Consider the following 12,848-nt stretch of genomic DNA (forward strand, 5'->3'; position numbering starts at 1 on the left):
CAAGAACCATATATTCATATATTTAATAATTTTTTAAAAAGAACCATATATTGCCCAGCAATAGGCTCTCCTCTAGAAGGGCATTCCCAAAAATGAACTGTTAAGGCTATTTAGGTGGTAAAATTGTCACAGAGAGGATAATGACTCCTTTTAATGGGAGAGAAGTTAATCGATGATATTGAGGTGCATGAGTCATATCCATAGCAAACTTTCTAATAAATTTTTACATTTCCCATATGGAGATTAAGGTATTCTTGAGCAAGTCTCGTTCTCCTAATGGAGATCTAGGGTAGGGATAATACATACAATATAAGCCATGTACATTAAGCAAGTGCCAGGCACAACTCTAAATATTTAATCAAAACTTACAAGGAATATACTTAATATCTTGATTTTAAAATGAGGGAACTGAAACTTTTAGTAACTTGTTAGGGCCTCACAGCTAGTAATGACAGAGTTAGGGTGGCATCCCTGTGTTCTTTTCCATTACCCTGTCCTGTCTAGAAGCAGGGTCGTCTCTCAGCCCCTTCCTCACTTAGTGACCTTAAGCAAGTCACCCAATTCTCCAAGCTCACATCTCCTTCCTCTGTGGGACTTATGATGCAGTACCTATTCTAATGGGCTGTGGGGAGGGAGGAACTTATGGAATAAGTAAGGCTTTTCCTGAATTCCATTGCCAACTGGGGATATTACAAGGGTACTGAGTTGGTTCCACAGTGTACATGCCTATATTCCAAAACTATATAGCACTGGTTTATGGATTTACTCAATATGATCACCATTTTTTTTTTACCATGTCAGTATTTGCATACATAAATTAATTCACTGAACCAGGAAAAAACATATTCCCACAAAAGGGAAATTATCCTGTTCTGTAAATAATATCATTTTAGTTAAAATAGAAGCATCAGGGCTGGGGTTGTAGCTCAGTGGTAGAGTGCTTGCCTAGCACATGTGAAGCACTGGGTTGATCCTCAGCACCACATATAAGTAAAAGCTAAAAACATAGAAACAATTGTCTTTCTTAGCCCATACTGCTCTAGCAACCAACCTATGACACCTAAACTGTTGCCCAGGATGGAGGGGGGTGTGAAACCCCTGAACACGGGGTTATAAATCTAGACCCACTCAGGATCCATATTCTCCCCATTTTTTACTTTTACCTGAAGAAACTCTGTGACCATTGAAAATGGTTTCATAAATAGATTCTCTATGGCTCTGCAGATAGCCTTTTGCCTTGAACTGGCCTAACTCCTCTGCACTTGACTCTAGGAAGCCGGGGTAGCCGGATGTGTGCCTACCTGCAAGAGGAGAGAAGGGAGAATGAAATGCAGACCTCTCCCACATAGGAAAAAAATTCCTGCTACTGGGGAGTGCGTGTTCATTTAAATATCTAAGACAACAGACAAGTGCTTTTTGTGACCTTTTAAGAGCAGCGAGGCTATAACAGTAACACTACGGGGCCTGGAGGAGGATTTCCTCATAGCAAGTACCCCTCTGCCTCCCCACGTCCCCAAATTCCCCTTTCACCTCTTCTCTTTAAAGTCCTCAACTACATTTGACCTAACTTTGCTCTTAAGCTTCTGATTTACATCTGAATGAACAGCACGGCAATTTGTTCCAGAGAGGATCCCTGAGGTTTACGCCAGTCGCTCAGGGAGGTACTTTGTGTGCCGAGCAGGATGTTCAAGACAGATTGCTCACTGGTTTGGAGCACCGCGGAACACTGCTTCCCCATTCTGCTTCCAATTTACAGTCTGAAGGTAAAAAGTACACTAATTAAATCCTTATTAGGAGGAGCAGCGGGGGCGGTGCGAGGCGAGCAGGGGAGGCGGCCGCGGGGCTGCCTGTTGCCGGGCAACCACTCCAGCAGAAGCCAAAGCTCCTTCAAGGCCCCAGGGCACCGTCTCAGGCAACCAGGGGTAGGAGGCGACCAGGAGTCACGGACGCGGGCGGCTAAAGGAGTGGGGCGGCAGAAACCCCAGTTGCAACTCGTGCAACACTCTTTTCCACCCTGGGAATCTGTGCAAGGCCTATTGTAATACCGAAGCTCAGGATCGACACCCCCGGCTTTCCTCCCCTGCACTTCTCGTTAGCCGAGCACTTTCCAGCAGAGACCTTGTGGCAAAGGAGAGCCAGCCAGCCTTTCCCTGCTTAGCTAGCCAGAATTTCCTTCTGACAGAAGCAAAGGCTCAGCTCCAGTTTTCAGGCCCAGCAGGGCCACTGCTCTGCAGGACATGGCAAAGTCCTAGTGGCTTGACCAGAGTTTGCTAGCTGGAGAGGCTGCGGGTGATAACGGTGGGGAGTAGCTTTCACCTTAAAGAGAACAGTGCCCTCTGCTGGCAATGTCTTGGAGGGTCAATTCACCGGACTTCAGGTCCCCCAAAAGTCTTGAGGTCTGTGTTGGCAATACAAAACAAAACATCTCTGAACAACTCATTCTTGCTCTCTGAAGAAATAACAGATGGAAGTGAGGAAAATCGGCAGGAAGGACAGGCAAGACAGAAGGACCAGAGCAGAAAGAGTGGCCCTACTCTTGAGCTAGCAGGATTGAGCACAGAAGCTTCATATTCCCTCATGGAAAGACCAGCACAGAACTAAAGTTCAGTTTCATCGAAAGATGGCAGATGCCCCTACCTCCATACCCATGCGCTCAATGCCTGACCCAGGCTGGAAGTGCTTTGTCTGAAACATACAATTCCCATTGGCCTAATAGACAACAGCGCTTAAATGTGTTTCTAAGAATACCATAATGGGAGAATGCAATGGAGAACTATACAGGACAAAAAGGAAGAAATTAGTAGCTTCCGTCTATAATGCAGACTTGCTCAGCTGAGGACCTTGGACCTGAGACCCCCGCCCACAGTGTTCAAAGGAGAGAAGCAAAGCATAATGTTAGAACCCGCAATGGCCTCAGCAGGAGCTCCATATGTTTTTTATAAGGAGGTACAATGTGAGCATTGTTCTGTGCTCAATAGCACGACTGTTATAACTAATGCTTTTGGTATGAATACAACCATTTAAAATTCCCAACCAGTTGCACTTAGTGACAATACACATCAGAAAAAAAGCTCAGAAGCAGAGATTTCTCACTTTAGGGTCAGTAGGCTTTAAATACACACTCATATGCCTTTTAATGTGCCCAACTTCCAAAAATATCCTTAACCTTTGCAGAATAATATTCTTGTCTCTGGTGTTTGCAGCTACAATACTGAAACATTTTCATATGCACAACTGCAAACCTGATTCTATGTACATAGAGCTGATGCACAACTGGTGGGGGACTTTGTTCTATGTTTCATACCACCTCAGCCCACCCCCAGATAATTCTCTTTGGTGTACAACTGCAGCTGCCTTTCCAGGCGAGGCGCTCTGTCCCTGCATGGAGGGTCTACAGATCCCACTCCTCCCTTTCAATTTCTATCCTCAACTACCCTCACTGCCCTGGCTAACTCAGTGGGGGCCTCTGAAAAAGAACTGAATAAGCTCAGTTTTGTTTATTGAGGTGGAGTCTCACTATGTTGCCCAAACTGGTCTTGAATTCATGGTCTCAAGCAAATATTCTCATTTCAACCTCCCAAGTGCTGGTTCTAAAGATGTGGACCATGGTGCCCAGCTCCAAGTTTTGAACTGGAAGAGGAAAATTGATTCTGAGTCTTGGGATGAATGTTCCCAAATATCCAAGTGTACTGAGCATTCATAAAGGATTTTAGGCAGCAAAGATCTTTACCCATGTTCAATTTGGGGGAATTCCCTCTTCCTTGAATCTTAAAAGGAGATAGTACTCCAACTTCCATACTGAAGTTGAGAGGGTCTGGTTAAAACCAGCTAAGGAGACCTGGACTCAGCTGATCAGACCTAGGCTTTTGTGATAGTGATGCAGTCAACATAATAGCTAATTACTGTAATGGCAGTGGTATTTAGAGCCCCATGTCTACCTGGCTCTTTTTACTTTCAATCCTGGTTATCCAGTCTTCCTAGACATTGCCAGACCTGATATTCTGCCAAGTCCCTCTTCTGCTCTGGTCAGCCAGGATGGGGCCTCTAGGTATTAGGATTGAACCCAGGGCCTTGAGCCTTAAGCATGCTAAGCAAGCACTCTACCACTGAGCTACCACCTCAGCCCTTTTTAAACTTTCATCTTGAGACATAAATTGCCAGAATGGCCTTGAACTGTGATCTTCCTGCCTCATCCTACTGAGTACCTGGGATTATAGCGGTGGGCCTACTCTACTCCCTGGTGGCTGCATTTTGTAAACAAGACCCCTTCCTTTTCCTCTTCTTTCCATTTGTGTGCAGGATGGACACACGTACACGTGCGTGCGCGCGCGCACACACACACACACACATACACACTTCTATTAGAAACTTTTATTGAAAAAATAAGGCCATTTTGTATCTCAAGTAGAAGTGCTCCTCAGACTTGTCTCCTCTTTCTTCAACCAGTACTAACAAAGCCCCTCTTTCATCATAAAAATGGGGGATACTGCCATTTTTAAGGTTCTTAAGTTAATCCCCAAATAACCCACCAGACATGGGTAAGGTCACATGAGAATACCAGGAAGGAGTAGCCTGGGAAAACAACCAGCCTAGGTCTTCTCTGGCTTCCTCAAGGGAAAGCACCCAATAAGCCAGCATGGCCCCAGTTGTGTGGGTGAGGTGGGGCAGTGCCCCATCCTGCCACCTGTAACTAGATAGAGGGAGGAAGGAAGGGTGGTTTATCCCGAGGGCAGGTCTCTGGGGGCCAGGACGGCCTGGGAGAGACGGGACGAAGGCCAAGGTTGCTCCCAAGGGCGTCTAGTTGGTTCTGAAAGAGCTGGACATGTTCCTCCAGGTAGCGCTGCTGGGCCAGAACAGTGGCCTTGCCCACCAGCAGCTCACTGTAGGAGCACAACTCCTCTGCAGACAGTGCCCTCGCCAGCACCTCGCGCAGGGCCCGATCACGTCGTGCCACATGCTCCTTCAGCTCCTTGGCATCTTCCTGCTGCCGTTGCAGAAGCCCAAGTCGCTGCAACAGAGAGTCCTAGAGCCACAGGGAGAGAATGCTGTGACAGCAGTGAGGCACCGCTGATCCCGGGATGGTTTCAGCCAGAGACAAAAATGCCTCCCCACCCAATTCTCCCCCAGCCTGAACCCCCTTTACCCGCTCATCAGGGTCACCATCTGGGCCCATCCGGGCTAAGGCATGGTGCACACGGGCCAGGCGACTGCCGAGTAGCAGCAGGAGGCCAAGGACACGCTCCAGGTCAGCCAAGAACCGGCTGAACTGCTCCAGTTCCCTGGGTGCACAGGCCTGGCCCACTGCGGATTCCAGAGCCACCCTGCGTCTGGTCCATTCTTGGGCAGCACCTCGCAGCCGCTCCTCCTGGATGTGAAGGTCCTGCAGCATCTCTTGGAGAAGGCCGGCTAGCTCCACCTACAGGGAGGGGCTGGGTACTCAAGGCCAGGGCTGGGCCTCTGTCTTCCCAGCCCAGACACTGGACTCTTGCCCCACCCAGTGTCCACCAACCTCTCCACACTCACTTTCTTAGCCTGGATGCTGTTGTTTGATGTTTGGGCACTAGGACAGTCAGGCACAGGACAGGAGGGAGAGTTTTCAGGCCTTGTCATCTCCTGAGAAGTTGGCAGGAGCTGGGTAAAGTTGAATTGATAGGACCTGGGGACAAAGTTAGAATTCCCTGGGTTGTCCTGTCCCAGACTGTGGAAGCTTAGAATCCTGAGCCCCTGGTGCCTCTCACTCACCCTGGCTCAGAAGTACCAGGACCCTCTTCTCCAGCTTCACCACAGCCTGGCTTCATTGCAGCCCAGACTTCTGCTAAAGGAATCAGCCCATCCAGCAGGCCCAGGGGTGGCTCTGGGCATGGCTGGGAGGTAAGAGTGTCACTTAGAGAGGGATCCAGTCTGGCCAGCTCCTGAACCAGCTCCTCAAGACGTTGACATGGCCATGTTGGCTTGGAACCAGGCTGTCCAGTACCCCAGGCCAGGGAAGTATGGTGAGGGGACCCTAGTTTATCATTGCCTGAAGGTCCCAGGGCATCAACTGCAGGGTGGTCAGTGGTAAGCAGTCCACTGGTATCAATGATTGAGATGTCACCATTTGCAGTCCCAAGGGGAATATAGCTTGTGGGCCTGCAGATACCCACAGAACCATTCATCTCCTGCCAGCAGTCACCTGCCCCTGCAGTCCCCGGACATTCATGCAGGGTGCACTCTGGGGGGACTGAAGCCTGGCCAGCCCTTTGGCCCAAGCCAGTTCCACACTGCTGGTCAGAGGCATGGACACTGGAAACAGAAAAGACACCGAATCAAAAAAAAAAAAAAAAACATCTCTGACTGAGGCCAGAGTGATCTTCAAGGGATGCCTTCCCCCACCCCCACCCCAACTACCTGGCCTTCCAGGATCCAGCTAGGAGAAGGTTCCCTGCCCCTCTAGCATTTCTAGAGGTTTATGTGTGAGGGAGAGTGTCTCACTCTGCTTGGAAGCAAGAAGGAATTCACCTGATTGGAAACTCCTGGGGAACATGGGAGTCTGGAAGTGATCTCATTCCAACATGCAGGGTTTCTTCCAGGAACACTTCATCATCAGGAAGGGAGGGAAGGAGGGCATATGGAGACTCCATGCAGATCTCTGAGACCTCCTGCTCACACTTGGCAGGGCTGCTCTGGGGGTCCTCTGCAGGATGCACCAGTGCAGCTTCCTTCTGAGTCAAGAATCTGGAGGCAGGGATCCCACACTGACCACAGTGACCAGGAAGGAAAGTCTTCGTGCTGCACCAAGGAAACAGAAAAGTGTGCAGTTTGCAAGACAGAAGGCTCAAAATGAGGGTTGGTTGGAGGGGCTGGCAGGGTCCTTTCTTAAGCAAGAGCTGTGAAAGCAGCCTCCCACAACTTCCAGAGTGGTCCATGTGTCTCACCTGGAAAGTTTGGTCTGAAACAGCAGTCTGGGGTTTTCTGCTGCTTGGGAAACAGCCTGGAAAGGTGAGTAGGTGACTGAAATGTGGCCATCTCCCACATGCTCCCCTCCACCACAAGCCTGCATCCTCTATCTCCATACCTGGACAGGGGCCACGGCCCCTCCTGGACCTTTCCAGGGGCCCAAGACCTCTCCTGAAGGGCTCTGACTCCGACTGGCAGGCCTACAGCCATTGCCGAGCTTCGTGGACCCGGAGTTCAGCTCCGCTGTGCTTTGGGGTTGGGCCCAGCACTGCAACCCTTTGACCTCAGCCTGCAACTCCCGGGGCTCAGGACTGTTGAGGCCAGAGCTGGAGCAGGCCAAGCTCAAGCACTCCCCCGCCAGCCCACCACCCCGACCCATGCAATCCAACTTTCCTGGCTCTGAGAAGCACCATTTCCGCTGCTGATTGGCGAGGCGCCCCGGACCAGTGGATCCTGGCGCTGGAGCTCCGGAGCACGTGGGTCCTACCTCCCCGCCCGGGTGGCTAAGCGAGGAGGAGCGCGGGTGCGCAGTGGGGGGTCGCGCGGGGACAGCTGGTCGCAGGCGGGTGGGCAGGCTCATGCGGAGCTCCTTGCGCTGGAAGGATGTCTCCCGGAGCACTCGCCGCTGCGCGCCCTGCAATCGCTGGCGGTAGGCGGCCCAGGAAGCTGGTGGGCTGGGTGGCTCGGCGGCCCGCGCCCCGGCCTCAGCCTCTGCAGCCTGCGCGTATAGCAGCGGGGTTGCCTGTCTGCTGAGTGGCCCCGGGGTTCCCTGGGCCTCTGGGGGCCATGGCTCACAGCACGCAGCAACAGCTGGCCGAGGCCGCTGCGTGGTGGGAGGATCGGCATCAGGGGGCGCTGGGGCCGGGCCGCCCCAAACCACGCGCACGTATTCCCAGTCGAGGTAAGGGTGGAGATCCGCGCGAGGCGACGGCGTGCGTGCCTCAGGGGCCGAGAAAGAACCGTAGGCCGAGTCGGCGCGAGTGGACAGCCGCCGTAAGTCTAGGCTTGGTGTGGATGAGGCTGGGGAGGCGCTGTCGTCCCTGGGACCCAGGGCTTCCATGGCTGTGCAGAAGGAGCAGGCTGGTTCCGTGGATCCTAGAAATACAAGTGGGGTGGTGTTCCAAGTAAAGGCTAGGACAGACTGCTGGCCCTTCACCGCGGAGAGCCAGAGGCTTACACGTCCCCTCTGGTCACATGGCCCATAGGATGACATTATTATGGCAGAGTAACCTTGGGGTCAAGGATGGCATGGGCAGTCAGACCAGTCCCAGAGAGCTGCTCTGGAAGTTGAGGGCCTCTGCTCAGGGAAAGCGATTGGCACTTAGTCCATTCCCTGCTAGGACTCCCAGTGGAGGCCTCTACCCTGCTACCTCCTGCAGCGCTGAGAACACACTTGTGCACCAACCCCAACCTATTTCACCCAGGCTGCTTCCTGGCCACTCCGTTAGCTTCTCCATGTGATCTCTGCCGGATAAAACAATGCTGAAAATGTTCTCAGATCACAGAGGGCAGGGGCAACATCACAGCCTCTCTCCCTGCTTCTGTGCATATTCTTATATTCTGGGTCTTCATATAAATATTCATCTTGATCCTCACCACTATCTGCATTTTACAGATGAGGACCTTGAGGCTCTGAGGGGAAATGATTTGTCCAAGGGCACACAGCTGGTAAGTGGCAGAGCCCTGGCTGAAATCTGGGCATGCCTCCAAGCTCACTGCAACCAGAATCCATTTCCTAGAGGCAAACCCTGCTGAAAATCAGTTTATCATGCCCTTTCCCCCAACAAAGCTCAAACTTCACATGGGAAATATTGCCTCCCCACAAACTACTGGCAGATTCCAGAATATACTATTTCTGAGATACTGACTTTTGTCTGAGAATGACTAACTGACTCCCACCTCTTGCCCTGATTTTCTTGCTTCCTCTAATTGACTAAGCTTAGAGGTCTCCTTGTATTTTGTGATGCCTACAGTCCTGAGTTTCCACAGCATTCACCATCCTGCAATATAATTATTAGCTTACCATTCCCTTCACCATTCCCACCCCTGAGCTTCCGGAGGACAGGCCCTGCCCTTATTCATCACTCAGTGCCTGACACAGTGCCTAGCATGCAGTCAATGTTAAATAAATATTTGTTGAATGGCAGGGGAAGGAACAGATTTTCAGGGAAAAGATGTAGGGGTGGCCTTGGTTGAAAAGAAGAGGGCTTTTTGGCTTTTGCCCACCCTTCTCGCCTTTCTGACAGTCTTTTCTGGAGAAGCAACAGAATGGGTGAGGCGCTTGTCACTATAGACCCTGACCAGCCAGGTTACTTATCTATTATTAGAAACAAACAGAGTGGGTAGACACAGTAGGAGTGGCTGGAAATCATACCTCCCCAGTGCTGGGAAAGGGAGCAAAGGGAAGAGGTGGATGTGTGTGCCTGCGTCAGGGTGACTTTTTTGTTGGTTTGGTTTGTTGGTTGGTTGGTACAGGGGATTGAACTCAGGGGCGCTTAAACCACTGAGTCATATCTCCTGCATGTTTTTACATTTTACTTTGAGATAGGGTCCAGCTAAGTTACTTAGGGCCTTGCTAAGTTGCTAAGGCTGGCTTTGAACTTTCGATCCTCCTGCCTCAGCCTCCCGAGTCACTGGGATTATAGGCGTGCACCCCTGTGCCCAGCTGATAGTAGCTTTGAGGCTTGGCAACCTGGGGCTCCCAATAACCTAGGAGGGGAGCTTATCTTTCCTAAGATGCTTGGTGGAGAGTATAGAAAGATTATGGTGATCCACAACTGAGGTGGAATAGAAAAGCAGGCTTTTTTGAGCATCCCAGAAACTATTTGTAATTCAGAGTCACCTTCCACCCACCACCTTGAGACCCAGGATACTACAGATTGCTGGTGAGGACAGGTAGTGGGGTTAGTGGTGGGAGGATAGGGGAGAGAATGTTGCAACATCCCTAGTGAGGGCTTTCAGCAGACCTGGAGCTCACAACATCTGATGTCATCTGCCTGGGGGCATCTCCCTGACCACTAACCCCAGCCCTGCAGATTGGTCCACATATTCTGGTTTGGGAACATGTTTTGCAAAATGTTTCTACTCTCTAAACAAGAATCTACTCTTGAGTAAAGCTCCTAGGAAAACAATTGCCTCCTCTAGGAAGTCTACTCTTGACCTCAAACATCAGCTCTCTCTCTTCATAGTCCTTCTAAGCCCAGTTCATGGGCTAGCTCATGCCACCCATTCCTGCCTATTTTGGCTGCAAAAGGCAGGGGTGACCAAATACAAAGATACTTTCTCAAAAGAGGTCATGAAAATCACCAGGTGTGGTGGCACCTGTAATCCTGGCTGCTCAGGAGGCTGAGGCAGGAGGATTTTAAGTTTGAGGTCAGAGTGCTGGCCTACTTAATGAGGCTGGGGGTGCAATAGGGGTGGCTGAGACAGGAGTATCACAAGTTTGAAGTCAGCCTCAGCAAATTAGTGAGATCCTGCCTCAAAATAAAAAAAAAAAAGTGTGTGTGTGGGGGGGAGACTAAAGATGTATCTCAGTGGTAAAGTAACCCTGGACTAAATCCCAAGTAACCTCCCTTTACCCTCCCCCTAAAAAAATGACTGGGGGTGTAGTTCAGTGATCCTGGGTTCAATCCCCAATATGGAAAAATAAGCCATGAAAATATATCTTTTTTGAAGTTACTGTGTAAACAAAAGATTCTGAATTCATCAGATAAAAAGAATTGGAATGGACAATAAAACATGTGTATACTTGTCTGTTTCTTGTGGATCCTAACTTGTCTCGAGGATGTTTTTGCATTGATGGCCCCAGTAGGTTAATGTCCACACAGGATGTTCACATCAGCCCTTTTGCAGAACCAGCTATATCACCACAGCCCAGCTGCTTTGGTGTGTGTTTGGGACCTTCAGCATAGGAGCAAGGAGTTTCACACTCATCTGGTTGCATACAAGAAGCCTCTTACAGTCCAGCCAGTCCCTGTGGCTGGACAGGGAAGCCATATCCTAGAAGTCCCAGCCTCAGCATTAGTGTCAGTTGTGGGCTGGGCAGCACAGACTGTGCCTCTTGCTGAACTGAAGCCCAGAGGCTTCATTTTACCAAGCCCCACTAGAGCAAGGGGAGAGCATGAAATCCCTGCTAGGAAACCACCAGATAAGGGCCTGGGAGTAGGGAAACATTCCATAAGAACATTCCATTCATCTAAATGAAGGAGCAAGAGAGGAAGAGAAGACAAATATGGGTTCAGGGTTCAGAGTGAGAGGTCTAGGGGATGGAGGTGCCAGTCTGAAAGGAGGAAACTAGGGTTGAGGACTGGCCAAGGGGTCCAGTGCTCATTTAGTCTGGGGTCTTTAGGCCTTTCCATGTCTGTGGCAAGTCTGGCCACAGTTGGAATGTGGGTCTGGACCTCTGCAAAGAGGGTAGGACAGACAAACCCAGGATTTTACAGGATGTTGGAGAAATCGATGAAGACAGTTTCCTGTGGATAAAAATCACACCAAAGCAATGGGAGCAAATATAGGTAAACTCACCAGAGAGGTACAAGAGAACCCCAAATGCAACAAATCATCAGAATTAAATCGTCCCTTTATCAAAGGCCACTTCCCATCTGATCTGTCTGTGATAGGTTGCCCAAGCCACCCTTTTGTGTTGGTATTCCTTCAGGACGGGACTCAATGTGGGGAAGCTGGATGCATAACGATCTCCTTGCAAGACGGGGTTCCGAGGTTCAGGACTATGTCTTGAATCCCAGCATCCCCAGGCTAGGTCTGACTGGCTGGGAGTTCTGGCAAATTCTGTGGCTCTCCCAGCCTCAACATGCAGACAGAACACCCCACGCAGTATCTGCGCTGCTGGCTTTCAGACTCGGTGGTCTCTGCAGCCCAATCGTAGAGTCTCCAGAAACCCTAGCTCCCTTCTTTGAGCAGGAAATGCAGGTTGCTGGTGGCTCTTGGGGAGGGGCGGCTGTGGCTGTGGATGGACCACATACCTGCTGCTTCAAGATCTGGGACATGTGAGACAGCAGAGAGGCGCAGGCTCTGGCGACCGCAGAGGGCGGCAGAGTCACGCCGAGCCACGCCGAGCCGCGGGAGAGTGGATGGCCGTTGACCTGAGCATTTCTCGGCCTTTCCTGTGGGGTCCACAGCTGCGAAGTAGGGCTCAGATCGCGGACAGGGGGACGGCAAGTTCTGGGGCAGGAGGGACCCGTTTCTCCAGCTGCTCCGCAACCGTAAAGCAGCAACAGGGGGTCGCAGAGTAAGTCTCCACGGTGTGCTTTGGTCACACACAGCTCCCCCAAGAGCTCCTCCAGCTGGGTGGGTCTGTCCCCTCCCAGACCCTGGCAAAAGGTAAAGGTGCGCAGGGGCCTGACTCCACTCGCGTAACCAGACTGGACTCCCAGTAGGACCCCTCCCGACAGATCGACACACCGGCTGTTCCCAACCCTGCAGCCACCACCACTGCCGCCACCGCCCCTCTTAAACTCCCCAGCCTCATCCTCACAGGAAGGAGACCCAAGGATCCCGCCACCCTCCCCTCCCTACTCCCCGGCCCCGCCGCTTACTTGAGGCTCCAGCCTGAGACTCTCTCCTGGGCGCCCGCGGCCGCGCGGTGACATCAGAGCCCAGGCTCGCGCTCCCCGACCCCACCTCCAAGCTCTGGCCGCAGCCACAGGGGAGGCGCCACCTCCGGCCAAGAGGGGCGGGAGCAAGGAGTCGGGCGCTGCCCCCGGAGCCACTGCCCCTTCCCAGTGTCTGCTAGTAAGCCTAGTCCAGGGCCAAAAAAGTGGACAATTTGTTCCCCCACCGTGCTCAGGCCTCTGGCCTGGGGCCAGAGGACCGGGAGCATAAGGTAAAGGGCGACCACAGCAACAGCCGCCCATTTTTAGTGCGGCTGGCCGGACAAACCATAAGCATCCCAC

General features: G+C 51.5%; 1 protein-coding gene across 2 annotated transcripts; it reads right to left on the minus strand.

Annotated features, from left to right (window-relative positions):
- Nucleotides 1–4,356: 4,356 nt before the first annotated feature.
- Shroom1 (shroom family member 1) lies at nt 4,357–12,615 on the minus strand. Of its 2 annotated transcripts, XM_046467646.2 has the most exons (9): nt 12,492–12,575; nt 11,919–12,145; nt 7,055–8,031; nt 6,915–6,970; nt 6,499–6,768; nt 5,743–6,282; nt 5,524–5,656; nt 5,144–5,416; nt 4,357–5,023 (listed from the first exon to the last, which is right to left on the minus strand). In XM_046467646.2, the coding sequence occupies exons 3-9, from the start codon at nt 7,994–7,996 to the stop codon at nt 4,691–4,693; spliced, it is 2,547 nt and encodes an 848-aa protein (XP_046323602.1). In that variant the 5' UTR covers nt 7,997–8,031; nt 11,919–12,145; nt 12,492–12,575; the 3' UTR covers nt 4,357–4,690. The 2 variants fall into 2 exon arrangements, with proteins under 2 accessions (XP_046323602.1, XP_046323601.1); XM_046467645.2 differs by lacking the exon at nt 11,919–12,145 and having other exon boundaries at nt 12,492–12,615.
- Nucleotides 12,616–12,848: the final 233 nt, after the last annotated feature.

Source organism: Marmota monax, unplaced genomic scaffold (assembly GCF_021218885.2).
Source record: "Marmota monax isolate L192 unplaced genomic scaffold, Marmota_monax_Labrador192_F-V1.1 WCK01_AAM20220418_F8-fsc00199, whole genome shotgun sequence".
NCBI classification, from domain to species: Eukaryota; Metazoa; Chordata; class Mammalia; order Rodentia; family Sciuridae; genus Marmota; species Marmota monax.